The sequence below is a fragment of the Cottoperca gobio genome, chromosome 6 (assembly GCF_900634415.1).
Source record: "Cottoperca gobio chromosome 6, fCotGob3.1, whole genome shotgun sequence".
NCBI lineage: Eukaryota > Metazoa > Chordata > Actinopteri > Perciformes > Bovichtidae > Cottoperca > Cottoperca gobio.
The window spans coordinates 5,486,427-5,505,050 of NC_041360.1; the positions used below are offsets into that span (position 1 = coordinate 5,486,427).

Consider the following 18,624-nt stretch of genomic DNA (forward strand, 5'->3'; position numbering starts at 1 on the left):
CTCGGGACATTAAATAGAATTGAATCTTAAATCGTGTTCAGGGGTCCACATGATGGGGTTATTGTAAACAGTATTTACGCAAGAAAATTCAATAAGTGAATAGCTGAGTCGACCGAATACTCAAAGGATACTGTTGTGCATGTAAACACACTTAATCATACATCGCGCCCACTGTGATAAAGACTGGAGCGTACTATACTGTGTGCAGGGGAGAAAGAAAGAAGATAATATGAATACAGGATAACAGCCATGATTTATTCATTGATGAAAGGAACCCTGGTATTTTATTTATGATCTCTTTAAATATAGCTCATGTGAATTAAATAAGTGATTGAAAATGGATGTTCCAACCTAGATTCTTGTGTATCCCACACACCCAGGCACATGCACACACTGAAGGCAGGCATATGTGCACACGCATCCAAACACACATCACAGCACAATAAATCCACACATTCACAAACAAATACAAGTTAATGAAGGCACAGACACTGACTCTGTTCTTCAGTGCTGCTCCTGACTGACAACTTTATCACTCTTGGCTGTAGCGCTGTAATACCAAAGCAAACTCATACTGCAGCCGAATGGACTTCTCCTGAAAAAAGAAACATTCTGAACGATCTGTAATTCATCAGTTCATCGTAATTAAAAACCCAAACTCTCTGGAAAGAAACCCTTCTGCATATAGTCTGGAGGATTCAAATGATTATAGGGAGCAGGTTGGACAAAGGACGTTTGTCACAGGGAGAAATGTCTCTTCCAGCTCATTTCTCACTTCATCACAATAAGTCTAGTTCTCTTCCTCACTGAAAGTCTCAGTTAGCTTGTTTATGGTTGTGTCAATCAAAAACTTTTTAAAAGATTATGTTTGACATTTTGGGAAATATGCTTTTATCGTTCTTTAAACAAAAGGATTGATATCACTCAAATGTATTTGTTTTTAAATCAAGCTATAGCTATACAAATATACTTGCAATAAATGATTTTTGATCACTTGGGGTCAGTGGTGAACAACACTGACATATCACCTTTTAACACTTGTGCCTCACTAGAGACATTTTTGTTTTTAATGTTAAATGTTTCAATGAGTTTGGCTGTGCTCATGCATATGGTGGCATAGATTTTGGCAGGGGTGTGAGGGTTTTTTTCCCCTCAGATTTTGGAGGTTTAACTTCAGCTCCTATATTAAGTCTATAATAAGCTGTGTAGCCAAAATACAGAGACTCAGACAAAAAAGTTCCCAATTGAAAACCATTAAAATATTTAAAAAAAACAGATTAAGCAATTTTCTCATGTTTTCCCTATGGGCCAAATTTATGCTATTTTTCTGGTGTTCACGAGGTGCATTAATAATGTGTTTGATGCAATGCATCAAAATTAACGTTGTTGCTAATCATTAACATATCTCAGACTGTCAAAAGAAATCCCTTGTAGCATTTAGTACACCGAACGGAAAAAGAAATTGAAAAACAGTGGCCTTATGTATACAAACCTGGCTTTTGAAGGGTTAAAATTTTAAAAATGAATAATTATTTGGTATTTATGGTAAGGAATGATGTTGGTTGGTTTGAGAAAAAAGTGAAAGTAGAAAATAATATTTATATATATATATATATATATATATATATATATGCCATTTTATCACAGTTTTAGGAAGGGGGCATTTTTACCATTGCATTTATTATTTTATTGTATTTGTAAATCTGACACAAAATGTAAATGCATCAAATCTATGTTGTTGGTAATCATTGAAAAATACAGAAAATCCTTTTCAAATTCAAAATCTGGAAATAAATGAATATTTGGTAGTTATGATCCGGACTGAAGTTGGTTCAAAGATTTACCTCAGTAAAAGTAAGAAATAATATTAATATATCATTTTATGTCACTTTTGTTACACAGACATTTTTGTCCTCTAAGTGAGACACAAGGGTTAAGCTGATATGGCAAATCACTTCTTATTTATACATTCAGTAGTTAAAGAGAAACATTATCATTTATTTGGAGCTTCTGGCTACTTGATGGATGAACGGTGCAATCAGAGCAGTGAGAGTGATGCGAAACATTTAAGTTGAGCTGAAACTTTGCTCTGAAAGCCGAGGAGAGCTGCAGATTCGGGCGATAATTCTAGATATGTTTATCACTCCAAGCAACCACCTTTATATTGTCACATTGTTTTTAAACTCATTTATTTGATACATTGTTACTCTAAAAGACAATAGACAGTCGGACAGAGTGGTATCGATCTTCTCTCTTAACTCTTGGCAAGAAATCGAATGGGAGTATCTCCCAAAATGTTGTACTATTCCTTTAAAAAAAACTAAAATGACAATTGTTAATTATGAGCCTTATGCCAAGGCTGTAAATTAGATTTTTTAAAAGAAAGCACATACTTAATGTTGACTGACAAAATATTCTACATACAGCGACATATTACTTGTACATATATACATATAATATACATTTTCTGTGAGATCACTGTATTGGAAATCCAAGAAACTGAAGTACTTTCAGAAATTAATACCTTTTTCATTGGTTTGCATGAAGAGTGTCAGCGATCATTATCACACTTTATCCTTTCATCTTGACTGAGTCCAATTGGCCCATTAATGTTTATTCCTTACCACCAAGCCAATATAGGATGATTCAGGAAGAAAATATGAAAGATGATCCTTAAGGGATGCAGGGAAAGGAAGTACTATACAATTATCAATACTGCCTTTTTCACTTGCAGAAAATCTTCCTGGAGTGACAAGTCTTTCGTTTCAGTTGAATGTTACATAGCCACAGAGAGTGTGTAATGCTATATAAGTTATATCTTCAAACAGCAGATTTTGCTTGACCAGGGTTATCGTTCTAACAGAAAGGTACACAGGCACTAACTTTTTTCAGATTACTGTTTGGTCAGTCAATATAGCTCTGAGGCAGCTGTTTAAAGTGAAACCGTTGTTAAATTATCTCTGGTGGACATGGACTGTATACTATCTACACTACCTATTATGTGATTTTGTTGGAAAGGCTTTTGTAATTTTGTTTAGCAGCAGAACTGGCAAAATGGAAACATCACATTCTGTATGTCTACTGTCCTTCTGCACTGGTTACTGGACAGACAAACGGTAATCTAAGCAATTAACTGATTGCAAATGTTTCTGTCGAGACAATACCTCACTATTGTGTATGCTTAGGAGAGCCAGTTAACACTGTCCAGCTTCAGGAGCACAGCTCTGCACCACACATTGTGCCACTACCAACCCATCATTTGTAATTTGTTTTCTGTGCCAAAGTAATGTGTAGGCATAGAAGCCAAATTCCAAATTAACTGACCTGAAGCAGACCAGGGATATCTGCTGCTCCCAAGCAACAGAAGCTTTAAGAAAATCTGGACTCAGGAGGCTGCCAGAGAAACCATCTGTGTGCTGTGACTGCATAAGCTCCATCAGCTGTGCTCTCACCCTTATCTCTGCACCTCCATTTTAGCTTCAATATTTGAAAACTAACTAAATGCAAACACAAACAGTGGATGCCTCTCTCCTTTGCAAAATGAGTTTGCATGAAAGCCAGACTATCATAAATAATGAATGGAACAGGAAAATCTAATTCTATTAATATTGTCAACATTTGCTTGTTGAAAGTGCCCCTTTCATTTTGTCAAGCAATCGAATATAGATTAAAAGATGGAAGCAAAAATATTATGCAAACCATGTGAAAATAACAGCTATTGATTGTACTAGGCTATTTCAAAAAGCATTGTCACTTGGTAACGACAACATCTAGCATTTCTAAACGGATGTTAAAAGCAACTAAAGGTAAACTAACTGTGACAGGTAACTCAGTGTAGTGCTAGCTATGTCACTGCCAGAATGGCTGTGTTTTGTGCGCAATGAATTGTGGGAGATATGAACCGAGAGGTCCTGAGCAAGAAATGAGCAATATATGAGCATCTATTTCTATGTACTGAGAATGTCCACTGATCTGTTTGACGGTGTATACTCAGTTACTGCTCCCTTGTCGTAAGAACTCTGTTTCAATGTCTAAACTGTTTCTAGCCTCTGCCGTCGAACTCTATTGAACTATCTCCGTCATTTAAAGGCTTTGGCTTGGTTTGGTTTAACAGAGCAACCCCCCCACCTACCGGAGGAGTCGCGCGACAATTTTGCAGATTAAGCAAAACCTTGTCACAGGCAATACCTGGATAGAGAGCTCACACACCAGGACGCCAAGTCAGGCATTTGTTACAGGTAACTTTAGCAATGAGTGGTGCCATGAATTTAAAAAACTGCGGCTCTGTGCTTGTAACTCGGGCTGCAGATAGTAGCAGATAGTGGACAGCCTGGCGAGTAGAGGTTTCACACCGGACAAGATTATAGCCACGACCAGAAACCCCGCGAACACGCAGGTAACGTTAAACAGCATCATCTACATTTTGAAGCTAACTATCCTGTAGCCACAGCACATGTATTGTTTTTAATCACGTTGTTATAGAAGAAAACCATAGTTCTGCACAAAGCTGAGTCGACTAGATGTGTCAGGTAAGGTCGTAAGTAGCTAATGACATGAAGTTATTAAGACTGTTATTAAGTTAGTAAGACATAGAGGGCGCCAATGTTCCTCCAATGGATATTTGGAATGAACTATGACATGATGTGATTTTGACCTACAGAAACTTCAGGAACTGGCAGAGACAAACATCCTAACATCCACATCATCACTTTGGGTAAGACGGAGAAGAGTCCTGGGTGTGTGTAAACAAATAATGTTACAATATACAAATTTAAAATAGTGTTTTGGATAACTAACAAACACAAAACCCTCACTTTACAACACAATGGCCTGTATATTTTAGATGTGAATGCATCATTTTAAATGAATGTCTCAATGTAATCGCTCATGCTTACAGCAAAATTTAAACATAGTGTACACTGGAGATATTTACTGAAACTGATCAACAATGCAGGGATCAATGTGGTGGTCGACTTTCATACCGTTACTGCCGAGAAGATGATGGGAAAACTTCCACACTAATGCTGTGGCTCCTCTTATGATCACCAAGGTAATGTTTAATATACTACTATTATAGATTTTAAACTTTCTGTTGACTTCCTAACAAAACATTTTTTTGGAACGTCTTTAGCTCTCACTTTACAAGATAGAGAAATAATAAAAGAAAAGCAGCTACACATATTCTTCTTCAGACACCAGGAGCAGGACCTTTGAGTGACTAATGAAATTTCCTGAATACTGCAAACTAAAACAAAAGTATGACCTTGATGGACAGAAGTAACAAAAAAACCCTTAGCACAGGGCAAACTGTATTTCATAAATATATTAATTGAAAGTCTGGTTTCAGTTGGCCCCAGAGCACAGGGCGGGCTACAGAGCGTGTCAGCAGGGCAGATGCTTGCTGATGCATAGTTTGCTTCAATTGAAGGAGAGTCTCTGTAACAACAACGCTGCGGCCTGATTGTGTAATGGTACTGGTACGTCTGCAATGAATCTCATGCATCTGAGATTTTGAAATCTGCTTTACTCACATTTAAAGTGAAACAATTAGTTTTATTATTATTATTATTATTATTATTATTATTATTATTATTATTATTATTATTATTATTATTATTATCAGATAAGTTGCATGATCATCTGCAGCTAATTTGAGAATCATTAACTATTTGACCTAAGCAAAAATGCCAAACAGATGTTTCTAGCTTCTCACATTAAGGCTTTGCTGCATTTTTCTTCTAACAGTACAGTAATTATTTTTGCCTTTTGTGTTGTTGGTTGGACAAAAGATCTGTATTGAGTCTCCATGGATTATAGCCTTAGTATCATTAAGAGTATTGATAAAATGCATCTGCTAAAAGACGATATCATTAAGTCCATCTCAATCATTGAGATTGACAAAACTGTTATGTGACCTAAAACACTTATACACCCAGCTGGCTGTTTGTAAGGCACACCAAGATAAAACCTAATGCAGTCCGATGCAACAGTCCTGCAGTAAATCCTACCTTCATGAACGTTGTAATGTTCAGTTTTAATAAGTTTTAGATTCAAATATACGATAATTTTGTAGGCTGTGGTTTGTGGTGCTGTAGATCTGTATCGGTTATACTTAGAGGTGTTTCTGTTATCGAGCCTACCTTTTTGAAGTCATAATAGCAATACAGTGTGTATACATTTCCTTTTAGAAAAATCTAAATGGAGAATGTGCCTGTACATTGGACATGCTGCCACCAGAGGGCACTACTACATACAAATGTGATCCTTTTTTCAAACTAATCACACACCATGGTCATTTTCACAAGATTTTGCAGATTCAAGAAGCTCTGATGTAATATTGGTCTCAACATACTGATTGTGGCTCCATCTCATGAAAACCATGCTCAGTAGTTTGATTCCAGCTTCAGCTGCAATGTGTTTTGTCCTGCCCTGTCAGGCCTTCCTGCCTCTGTTGAAACAAGCTGCGTCTAAAGGAGGAGCAGGTACTGCAGGTAGCATGGGCATCCAGAGGGCAGCAGTCATTAACATGACCTCTCTGCTGGGCTCTGTGGAGCTCAACTGGGCGGAACGGGCCAACAACTTCAAATGGTACCCCTACAGGACGTCCAAGGTATAGTTGCCACTGGATTAAAACATATTTGTTTAATAATTAATATAAGGTTTGTCTGTTAAGGCATGTAAGGTACCCCAGGTGGTTTTGAATGGTTGGGTATGGCATTTCTGACCTGGTAAATGGAAGACAGTCATTAACACTCTTCTGATTAAACATTTTGTAACAATGGGTTGAAGGATAAATGTTAAATATCAGCTGCACCATTACATTACATTGCAGTTCATTTAGCTGACGCTTTTGTCCAAAGCGATTTACAATAAGTGCAAACAATCATGTGTGCATCCCTCTATGGATCAACTGCTGACAGCCCTGCTGTGGTGTTGGGTAAAACTGTACTGTAGTGGGTTGAGTTGTACTGCATAGTAACTTGTTTCTGCTTGCCTTCTCAGAGTGCCCTAAACATGGTGAGTCGCTGTATGGCTGTAGACCTGGAGCCTGAGGGGATTCTCTGTATGGCTATACACCCTGGCTGGGTCCAGACTGACATGGGGGGGGGGTCTGAGGTAAGACCTGTTGTGTCCTTCTCTGTCACAGTCTCTTTGGGAGCATAGCAAGCAGAACATGTGAATATATTTTCATACTATCAAGCCTTTGTTAAATTTCCATAAGTGAGAAAAAACAGATTTAGAGAATGCATTTGACTGAAATATATCAGCTGTTACACTACACCAGGGGTGTCCAAACTACGGCCCGCGGGTCCATTTTTAATTGGCCTGCAGCTAATTCTAAAAGTATAATAGAATATGGTCCAGATAGAAACTTGTGCTTGAATGTTTTGTACTTCTTAGTTCTAACACAGAAACACAGTTTGGACTTGTCAGCTAACTTAAAACATCACATGTCAGATAAAGCTTGTGCTTTAGATGTTTACTCGATGTGATGAGAGCACAGATGCGACAGACACCGCACAGCTGTTCATTTTCTTTGAGGGGAGTTGACGTTAACTTTTGTGTTACGGAGGAGCTGCTTGGTCTTAGGAGTCTAAAGGGCACAACATAATTCAAGCACGAGGACTTTACCACAGAGAATGTAAAGCTTTCCTGTCTGATGTCGATGCTGAATACGGGGACGCACTCCACCGTTATGATGTGCGCTGGCTGAGTCTCGGCTCCGTGCTGCAGCGGTTTTATTCCCTGAGATCAGAAATCGACCTGTTTTTTAAAGAGAAGGAGCGACCTCTTCATGAGCTGAGAGACCCTCCATGTTTGGCAGACCTGGCATTTTTAGTTGATCTTACTGGTCATCTCAACACTGAACAAGAGCCTGACTGCACACATGAAAGCATTCTGTGTGAAGCTCCGTCTCTTTGAGACACAACTACGCAACTTCAATGTTGCGCACTTCCCCACTCAAATATGTGAGCAAACATGTTCTGTGAACGCTGAACAAAAGCAGATTGAGAACCCAAATGAGCGACAGCATCTCTGTGATGTTCTTCATATCTCAAACACCGAACTTACTCCTGACCTGCAGCATCCTTCAGTCCAAAGCATCACTGCTCCCACTGAGTGCAACACTGTTCACATTATAGGCGAGTTAAAACATATATTACACAGTATTCATGTTAATAAGCTCAATGTTTCAATAAATTCAGTTAAATAAAGTTGATAACATTTTCTAACTAACATTAGTTGATGTGTTAACAAGCCCAATAACTTATTTGTTTAACAAGCTTGAGATATATCCATCCCCATTTCCCCTCATCCCCCCATGAGCTGCAAACCCTTATTGTTATAAAATAAATGAAACTCCATTAATGGAAAGCTGTGATGGAGGCTGCCCCCCCCCTAAGCATATTCAATTATCAAGCATAATTTACCTACATTTGATTGATTTTTTTTTAATGCAATATACCTCCACTCGAGTGAGTGGCCCAGCACTTAATATGATTTTTTGAATGTGGCCCTCAATGAAAAAAGTTTGGACACCCCTGCACTACACTATGTTTCGTTGTAAAAATGGTCTTTTACAGTCGAGAGCTGTTACACATTTTACATTGACATTGCATCTAAGTGTCCTGAGTGATGTGTATAGAGATCATTGTATTGATATTTCTACAAAGTGTGACTGAATATCTTTGTGTGTGTGTGCGTGTGTTTATCTCTTTCCAGGCTCCTCTGAGTCCAGATGAGAGCATTTCTTCCATCTTGTCTGTGATTGGTGGACTGACTGAGAAAGATCATGGGTCATTTTTTAACTTTACTGGAGAGGTGTTGCCTTGGTGACCCTCTACTAACTACTAACAGATCCTAATGGCTATTTATGCAGTTTATGATCAACTATGCAAAGATAAATGTATCTATGACTCGGAGTGCACAGTGTTAAGTCTTAGTCAAGCTCTACCATTGAATAGAAATTGTGCATATTTCACCTAAAATACATCATGATAGGAGAGCAATACAGTATACATTTTCTTGTAAGGAGATTATTTCAAAGTGTGATCATACTGTAGAGCAGAACAGGGGTGTCAAACTCATTTTAGTTCAGCGGCCACATACAGCAGAATTTGATCTCAAGTGGGCCGGACCAGTAAAATCAGAGCATAATAACCTGTAAATAACCAATTTTTTCCCTTTGTTTTAGAGCAAGAAAGTACAAGTACATTCTGAAAATGTTCAAATTTAATGAACTATCTTTTTTTACTAAACATTATGAACAATCTGAAATTTCAACAATATTGTGCCTCAGTTTATAATTTACACATGTTCATTACAACTTACAGATCACAGTGTATCTACAAAAGCACAAAACATTTAGTCACAGGAATCTGGAACAGTATTTTACTTTATGATCAAAACAACACATCTTTACACTTTGCGAAGTCATCCCGCGGGCCGGATTGGACCCTTTGGCGGGCCGGTTTTGGACCCCGGGCCGCATGTTTGGCACCCCTGCTGTAGATGGTGCACTGTGTGTACCGTAGCACAGTTTACTGTTTGGCCAGTTCAGCCACACATACTTCCAACATGTTTAGAAATGTAAACTGCTACATTTATAATAACATTACAACATTAACACACCAAACACGCTTGGTTGTGAAAGTGTTCACAGAAAACCTTCTCAAGTTATTACAGGTCATTTAGCAGACGCTCTTATTCAGAGCAACTTACAGTGAACTAACTACATAGACAGTCCCCCTGGAGCTACTCAGGGTTAAGTGCCTTGCTCAGAGGCACAATGGTGGCAGCCCTGTTATTGAACTGACAACCATCTGGTGCTGTATTTGGAGAGTGTACCACCTGTGTTTGGGAGGGTGCATGCAGTGTGTTTCTTAGAAGTTCCAAAGATGAAACAAATGATGTGGTTCACATTTGTTTATAAGGATGTACAGGAGTGAAGTGATTGATCTGCAGGGGCACATTGCTGCAATTCAAATGCAGTATTATCTATATAATGTATTAAAAATACATTAGTTTACTGTATGTACATTATTTTAGGCTGCTGCTTAAATAAATTAACGTAGAAATGTGTTACCTATTTTTGAGCTTGTTTCTGTTCAGAGTATTTGATTTTTAGAATGGTTGTAAAACGTTAATAAAGGTTAAGTTTTGTGTTTCTTCCAGTAAAATAGGTCTATAATGAGATGATGCACATTTTAAGCCATGTACTTCCTGAATCTTTGTAGGATTCAAGAATATGTCAAACAAGGAAGTTTAGTCTAAATGTTTTTCTTCCTCATTCTTGGAACTGCAAGTCTGGGTTATATAACTTTGTCTCCCAGCAGGGTGACTTGGCATTATGTTTTTATTGTTGAAGGCCCATTTCCTGTGTCCCATTGTGTGTGTCTTTCAGCAGGCAGTCCTGCAAAAATAATAAGCGACGAGTCCGCAAGATAATGACAACAATGAAAACCTTATGAGGTAACTGTCATTTGAGTGTCTTATCATTTACAACACCTGTAGCTACAGCTCGTTTGGGTACTGTTGGACGATAAAGCAGAGCTGAAGTTGAAAGTGCAACTTGGAAAATGAATGTATTGAACCTCTAAACCGCTAATGATCTGAGCTTATTGGATATAATTATTACTTGAGGGGAGACACTACAGGCAAAAAATAGTTTTTTTTGCTTCCCTTACATACATTTTTAGTAAATATGTGTGTGTATATATATATATATATATATATATATATATATATATATATATATATATATATATATATATATATATATATATATATATATATTATATGACTTGTTCTCTGACCTAAACATTTGGTAAGCAGGCCTGCCGAGAGGAAGAGAGCTTAAGATAAGGCCATGTTAAGCTCTCTGAAATGTTATTTAAAATCTCATCAAACCAGTTTGCCAAGGAAGTCATGTGCTGGTTATGTGTGGAGAGTGAGGACAGAGGGAGTGTGCCTAGAGTGCCAAAAACAGGAGGGAACAGTTGTATGATAAGCTGCTGCTTTGAATTTCTCTACAGAGTTATTTTGTTTCTGTGAAAAGAGAAGAGCTCTGAGTGAATTCCTAGCACAGGGAGATACTTTAATCCCTGAAGAGAAAGATGAGCTAAGTTTTCATTACTTACTACAGGTAAATGCATTTGTTTGTCCTTCATGTGGTTGTGTATTAGTCTAAGTGGAAAGCAGCAACAGAAGGGCTGACTTGTCTTTACCTATCACTATGCGTTTTTATATTTTTAAAGGTTCTGGGCTCATTAATGCAACATTGTACAAAACCTGAATTGTTGAAAGTGTTACGCCAACTTTCTTTGTTTAAATACTACTTACAACTTTTGTAGATTTTTGTCTTGTAACGTTCATCTTGTTTTGCATGCAGTGTGAGCAGGACAGGTGCTATTTGACTAAACCACCTCTGATGGGAGGTAATTGTGTCTTTCTGACTACGCCACAGGTGTACCGTTTTTTTAATTTTTTTTTTACCTCAAGCAATAACCCAACTTTTGTCAAAAAAAATGTTTTCAAACCATTTAAGAATGTAGTGGAACAGAAAATTCCCTATATCTTTGCCATTTATACAAGTTGATCTAGCTACTGACCTCTAACTGAGGTCAATCCAGCTCTCCAACTTGTGCAGTTTGGCCCGCAGGCCTAAACAACACAGGCGTCACTAGTAAAATGAAAGATGGCTGTGTTATATTCAAGTGTCCCATGACAGTTTGAAGTGAGACAGCATGAATACCAGCACCCTGAAACTGAAGCAGCTTAATGGAATCCAGTCTTCATTCATTTGACTCTTTACACCTGTGCTTTTCCTACTGTGACATTATTAATGTATTTACTAATGCTACATGAGTATTTAAGACTTTGGATGTGCTGTCTTCTTCCAAATGAGTATTTTCAAATATTTTTTCTTCCTATCTGTATTAACACTCCTATATGTTGACTTTTTTTTTTAAATTAAGATTTTAATTGTTTAGTCAACGAAAAGTCCGAATATAGTTTAATAAATTGTTTTGTCACAACAGACAAACAATAAACCCAAAGGTATTCAGTTAACGGAGATGAAAAACAAAGCAGCAGAGAAACTTGAAATCTGTGGCATTTTTTTTTTCATAGTCATTTTGCCGTAAAACGACCAATAGTCTTATCACTTCAGCAGTAACTCCTTTACCTTCTTTTCCTCACACGCTTCAAACAGCAGAGAGGGCAGGCGCACTATCACTCATCATGTCTTTTCTTTTGTCCCTTGCTCTACCAGAGCAAGCTCCACATTTGTTCTCATCATTACTTGGATATTCAAGGTTTTTCACTCAGTTTATCTGTAGAAGTCCTGTATGACTTTGTATGACTCCTGGATCAGGGCAAAGTTGTCATCTGCAGCTTTAATACCAACCTGTAACGGTTAGTACTCGTGTGAATACTGCAGTTGCTATTCACTTCTGCTACTTCTGCTACTTGCAGTGACCACATCCAGACATGATTCCTCTATTGTTGATATGTCTGCTGCCCTATGGCTGAACCTTAATTTGGCTGCCAACGGGTTCATTACTTGGGCTCAAAGTTCTATAATCTCCAATGATCTCCTCGCATGGTGTGTCTTCCTGTGTTGCAGAGGTATGTACAGGCCACATGGAGGTGGATACTCAAGTTTTTACTGATGGACTATCAGCTGCTGGAGAGCTGAGAATGCCGTTCTCAGACACGGTCAAGTACTCCATCCTGGGAATCTCGGTCACTCTTTTTGTTCTGGCGCTGGGCATCTTGGCATGGCAGGTCTTCAGATTCTGCACACAGACACACACCACATACACCCAGCAAGATACTGGTGAGTAGATTACATTACCAAACAGTACATCACATGTTGGTGATGCTGGGTGTCAGACCAAGAAAGTACTTACCAAATGAAAATGTTTGTTTGATTTTTACTGTAGTTAACAGGGATCAGCTGTACTCAGATGAAAAGTCAACTACAGCAAGAAACTACTCAGGAGCTCCATGTACTAGGGTAAGAGGAAATGGATTTGAAAGGTGCGGATGGAACTAATTATTTTATTTAAACTTATTTCCTTAAGATCACATGGCATACAGTATATGCATATACTTTTTTAAATATATAATTTAAGTAATTGGGATGTAAGAAACCTATCCCAAAGACTTGTTTTTCAAAAATTGTATATATTTTTTGCATTGCACATCGGGTCAATCTTTTCCACAAAACGTACAGTGCATTACTGTACAACACATTTATATTATATAATTAAATGTACTTTTATTAATGTAATATTAAAGGTTTTGTACGTGTTTTTAACTGGTTATACATTGTGTGTGTGTGTGTGTGTGTGTGTGTGTGTGTGTCAGTCAATCAATTTTCAACAAAATATTTTCTGCCTCACTAACTCCTCTGTTTCCTGAAGTATGGAACATGGTTGAAAATGAGAAGACGCAAGTCCCACTGTCCCCTCCAATTTACATCCGTTAAATGAACATACACCTCTAAAATATCAATATAATATAGTTAAGACTCTGGTAAAAAAAACAACATCCTTGTGAAGGACAGAAAGAAGTTATCTTTATAATTTGTTCTCCCTTACTTCAATAAAAGGTGTTTGCTGCAATTCCCCCAACAAAAAAAAAGACAAATGTGCTCTGTTGCTCACAGTCTATTTAGACTATATGCAGTGTTTGTTTTTTTTAAATATAGGCCTCCAGGTCATGTCCCCCACAAAGGACAAATATGAATTACCGGCTCCCAGGATATGCATATGACGTCTTATTGTATCAGGTATCAATATTAGCCATGACCAGATTTAATATTTTTCCAGATAATAGATGTCTAAGAATAAATTAACTAACAATCTCATTCAGTTTCAAGCCAGTGCAATCAATTGTACCGGTAACTTAAAAACGTTTAATTATATCATCCATACCTCATTCATGGGAAATCAAATATACTATCTGCAGGTACTAATCTCTTTCCATGCACTTTCCATGCATGACTGCCTTGTTATTGAGTTCTGAATTGTGATTGGTTTGTATACGGTTTATTACAGCAAGTCGATTATGAACGGTGGTGGTGTAAGGTTAGAATTGTTTCGATAAAGAATTATGGACAATTTGGGGAAAATCAAGGAACTCTTCCGGGGTCGGGTCGTGGGGGCAGCAGCTCCAGTAAGGAGCCCCAAACGGGGAAGGCTGACCGTGACAAACCCGGCCACCAGGCGGTCGCTTTCGGGCCCTCCCTCTAGGCCTGGCTCCAGACGGTGGTCCCGGGCTTCCTCCAGGCAGGGTCTCTCTGCAGCACTTTTATTATATATGTGCGAGGAGTCGGGTTAGATGAAGTATCTGTGTTTATCTACTATATGTGACCTGTGTCTGATAATGCATTTGTTTTGGATAGTCTACCGTTTACTTCCAATCCCCTGACTTGTGTTAGTGAAGGTCCTGCTGAGTGTTGTAGTTATTACTGTGTTTAGACAGGGTACATGTTGGATTTAGGAGCAACATAGAGTTGGATGAAAATCTGGGACTTCACTGCCATCAGGGTGAGGTTTAGGGCTACATTCAGAGTGGGCAGGAACAGGAGCACTTTTCCATAATACAACCTCCAATATAGTCTTTTAAATCCCCTTGATGCTCAAAATATGCAACATTGTCTATGTACATAAAGATGAAGATTAACTTGTTTAAACAAAGGAGAGTTGGGACTTGTCCAAGTCAAATAAAAGCTGGAGGCACCGCAGTTGTAGATTTAGAAAAAAATACCACAGATAGAAATGGCGTGTGTGTGTGTGTCTCCCCAGGTGGAGCATGTCAGCACAGAGGTCCGCAGGCTGAGTCGCTGTCTGTCTCAGGCCTCATTTCCCTCCTCAGAATCCGACCAGGCAGACGGAGACATGGTGGAGCAGGCCAACATTAAAAAGGTAGCATGTTACTCTATAATCCCATTGTCACATGACGATCAATCAACTATTTATTTTTTTATTTTATTGTTTATTCTCTTCATCTAATGGCTTATGCACTTCTTATCTTCAAAAACTACTCGAGGCTCCCTTACAACTGTATTTTAGGTCTCATACATTAAATTGGCTTATGTGCATCCTAAGTGGCCATGAAAATATGTGAGACCTATTTCCTACTCATTGTGTTGTAATGGAGGCTGTATATATAGTTTTTGGAGGTATACTTTCTGTCATGTCTGACAGGTGATTTGAGTTAAATTCTAACATTAGCATTCTAACATGCTCACAATGACGATACTAAGATGCTGATGTTTTTAGCAGGTAATATTTACCAAATTTTCAGCAAATTTCGGCAATCTATACAATAGTTGTCAAAACCAAAGATGTCAACCTCATGGTGGTGCTAGAGGAAGAATCCAGGGATAGATACATAGATGGTCTTTATTCTTTATTAGGATGTACCATCTCACTTCAAGGGGGTCCTCACGACAATTATCCAATTAAACAACACATTTAACAAAAAATATTATAATTATTGTCCCTGAGGGAAATTTGTTTTCCACACATTCTACAAAGAAACGTACAAATATAAACAATGCATGGAGTATACACTTGGTAACAGCTATATGTAAGCATTCATGCCCCTCCCTGTATCCCAGACCATACTTGTATACATCACTAAAACATTAGGATTAATCCTCTGAGGACCATGAACGTCTGTACAAAATTCCATGCCCATCCATCCAGTAGTTGTTGATATTTCAGTGAGGATCAAAGTGTGGACCGACTGGCAGACCAAAATTTGAATTTGTTTGGATATGTGGGCTACTTTTTATTCTTGATGTCTCGTTTCTTAAGGCACATTTTGACTCTCTGATCTGTTCATATTGACACCCTCTTTTACCAGGTCAATGGATCGCTGCGTTTTTCCATCTATTATGACCAACTGCAGTCTCAGCTGGTGGTCACCATCTTGCAGGTGGAAGGGCTTCTGGAGCAAAACCAGACGCGAAGCCTGCAGCCATTTGTTAAGCTAAGACTCATGTGGGCAGGTCCAGAGGGCATGGACGTGGAGGAATGTACGGACGAGGAGGTAATTTTGTCTTCATTACCAGATACAATATGTCACTTAACAAGTGACCTCATTAAATTAATTGTCGGGCACAGAAACTACAGTTTCTTTTTTAGGGAAATATAAAACCTTTCTTTTCTCCTTTTTATGCTGGTCAGTCCCATTTTGTAAAAATATATCAACACTGTCCTTGCACTGTAAAGCGTTATGGATTACTTCTGTGACCCTCTTAGGGTAAGAGGACTGCAGCCGTCCTTTGGACACTATTGAAGGAGTGGCGGACTCGCATTGTGAAAGGCAGCTGTAACCCTTTATTTGGAGACCAGTTCTGCTGGCCTATGCAAGAAGATACAGAGCTTCATCACATCAACCTCAGGATGGAGGTCCTGCAATACAAACAAACACATCTCTCTTTCTCAGTATCTCTCAAATCATAGGGAATTATTTTGTCAGTTGAAGAAATAAGATCTAAGCAGAGAATTCTTTTTTTTTTTTTTCTTCTACCGACTGATTGTGTAAGTAAACTGTCTGTCATGTGTCTGTGCATGTCAGGTGAGGGACTTTGATAAATTCTCCAGACACTCAGTGTTAGGGGAGGTGAGGGTTCTTCTGCAGCAGCTCAACATCTCCTACCCTCTGGAGCTACAAGAAGATCTGATGGTACCCCAGAAGGTACAATAAGACAACATGTATACAAACACACACATATGTAATCAAATAAGAACGTTTTTGTCATCTTTCAGTTTTGGTGAATTAAAGAATAAAATGACACATACACTTTAATGAGTAATGTAGGTTATGTTACTATGACTATAAAACCAAACACAATTATAAGACGCCCTAAATATCTTTTAGTTTTCCAAACTTATATCAATTTATAATCGGGATGTATTTTTGTAGCCACACCTAAAAAAACTCTGGAACATACAGAACTGGATATTAAATATTTAATTAAGAAATGACACAACATGTGACATTCTTATTGTCAATATTGATTATGCATTTGAATGGTTAATAGAGGAAAGACAACTTGGTCCTTGTAAAAGAAAAAATACAAATTGGAAAAGTGAAAGTACTCATGTTAAGACTTTGTACACCTACTCATGTGCAAAATCATTTTCAGTTATATTTTTACCGTTACTATAACTTACTAGAACATATTGCATTTTATTATTACTTTTACATCAAATATATGGCCGTTATTTATGGTCCTGTAACCATATTTTTATATTGTATAGAAACATATGTTGTGCTTTGTGTTCATCCTCCCACCTTCTGGACAGGATCTTGTAGGAGAGGTGCTTCTGTGTTTAAAGTTTCTTCCCACTTCTCAGAGGCTCGAGGTTGGACTGCTAAAGGTCAGAACAGCCCTCTCTGAAATACGCTCAGATGCAGGTAAATGACAAAAAACTTTCATAAAAATAAAGCCCTGACAATGCAGTTGTCATACTCATACAGTATAACAGTAACAGAGTTTCTGATTTGCCTTCTCTGTGTTGTATAGTCCTGTATGCCCGGATCAGTGTGCAGTGCAACCAGAGCAAGTTGAGGTACCAAAAAACCTCTTCAGTTGCTCGCAGCCTGGTGACTGTCTTCAATGAGGTCGTCATGTTCTCCCTGCCAGAGTTTCCTCTCGAGCAGTGTAAAATTTTGGTTTCTGTGTATGAGATGTGCACGACTAGGTCAACCAAACATCTGATTGGACAGTTGACTGTGGGGAAGAAGAAGAATTCAGAAAACGAACACTGGAGCTTAATTATGCGCTCAGTTCGCCAGCCAATAGCAAAGTGGCATGGCCTACTGATCTGACTCCTCTCCCTCCTGAAGACCAAGAACATGTTCCAATCAGGACGGTGGAGTGACTGCCCAACTGAAACTTTATTTTATTTATTTATTACTTGTTCACTGACATCTCTTGTATCCCTCTTTTTAGCTCCAAATCTCGAAAAGAGCTCTAAAGATACGTCATTTGCTTAGTTTTGCGCTCACTCAGGGCATTACTGTGTTGTTTGTGTTACTATTATATTTATGTAAAGGATGTGCTGTTCTTTTGTCTGTTAAAAATTTTTTTTTTGCATTATTAAATCTCTATATTGCACCTCTGAAAGATTTGCTGTAAATAAAAGCATTATCTAATGGCTTATGTGTAAGAAAAAAAAAATAAAACGTTTAAAATGTCTTTAAAAAATAAAGGAATTTCAATCAAAGGGATAAGTAGCTTCATTGGGAGAAAAAGTAAAACAAACCATAGCACAATATTCCTTTACTGAGCAATTTTGAATATATTTTAGGTTGCAAAGCCCTCTTTCTCGGGAAAATCCTGCTTACAATCACCTAATGTTAGGTGTTGAATTAGTTTTAGGTTGAAAGGTGTGTTTGCCTTGAGAGACTCATTTACATTGGGTGAAGCACAGTGATATCCTGCAATGATTTTATGACAGGCCTTTGCTGCCATCTGTTGGTTTAACAGTTTATTTTGTTTGTCAAGGCAGAAAGCCTTGACTTCTGAATTCGTCTACAGTGTTAATTAGATTTCTACCTATGTAGAATAATGACAATAACTTTTATTGTAAGTAA

The 18,624-nt window shown here is 38.0% G+C and overlaps 1 protein-coding gene across 5 annotated transcripts; it reads left to right on the top strand.

Moving 5' to 3' along the window:
• Positions 1 to 3,860: 3,860 nt before the first annotated feature.
• Positions 3,861 to 18,230, top strand: syt19 (synaptotagmin XIX). 5 transcript variants are annotated; one of them, XM_029434199.1, is made up of 14 exons: positions 3,861 to 4,396; positions 4,661 to 4,714; positions 4,955 to 5,050; positions 6,437 to 6,610; positions 7,003 to 7,017; positions 10,406 to 10,473; positions 12,629 to 12,841; positions 12,948 to 13,021; positions 14,817 to 14,936; positions 15,883 to 16,068; positions 16,281 to 16,430; positions 16,600 to 16,719; positions 17,331 to 17,442; positions 17,552 to 18,230. In XM_029434199.1, the coding sequence occupies exons 7-14, from the start codon at positions 12,646 to 12,648 to the stop codon at positions 17,854 to 17,856; spliced, it is 1,263 nt and encodes a 420-aa protein (XP_029290059.1). In that variant the 5' UTR covers positions 3,861 to 4,396; positions 4,661 to 4,714; positions 4,955 to 5,050; positions 6,437 to 6,610; positions 7,003 to 7,017; positions 10,406 to 10,473; positions 12,629 to 12,645; the 3' UTR covers positions 17,857 to 18,230. The 5 variants fall into 5 exon arrangements, with proteins under 5 accessions (XP_029290059.1, XP_029290063.1, XP_029290060.1 ...); XM_029434200.1 differs by lacking the exons at positions 3,861 to 4,396; positions 4,661 to 4,714; positions 4,955 to 5,050; positions 6,437 to 6,610; positions 7,003 to 7,017 and adding exons at positions 7,054 to 7,116; positions 8,725 to 8,798 and having other exon boundaries at positions 10,409 to 10,473; XM_029434202.1 differs by lacking the exons at positions 3,861 to 4,396; positions 4,661 to 4,714; positions 4,955 to 5,050; positions 6,437 to 6,610; positions 7,003 to 7,017 and adding an exon at positions 7,060 to 7,116.
• The last annotated feature ends 394 nt before the right edge of the window (positions 18,231 to 18,624 follow it).

Bases quoted from the DNA above. Each gene is read 5' to 3' on its own strand.
- syt19 (XM_029434199.1), top strand. From the start codon at position 12,646: ATGGAGGTGGATACTCAAGTTTTTACTGATGGACTATCAGCTGCTGGA. The intron at 14,937-15,882 runs GTAGCATGTTAC...CTCTTTTACCAG, and splicing joins AGCAGGCCAACATTAAAAAG to GTCAATGGATCGCTGCGTTT. The intron at 16,069-16,280 runs GTAATTTTGTCT...TGACCCTCTTAG, and splicing joins AGGAATGTACGGACGAGGAG to GGTAAGAGGACTGCAGCCGT.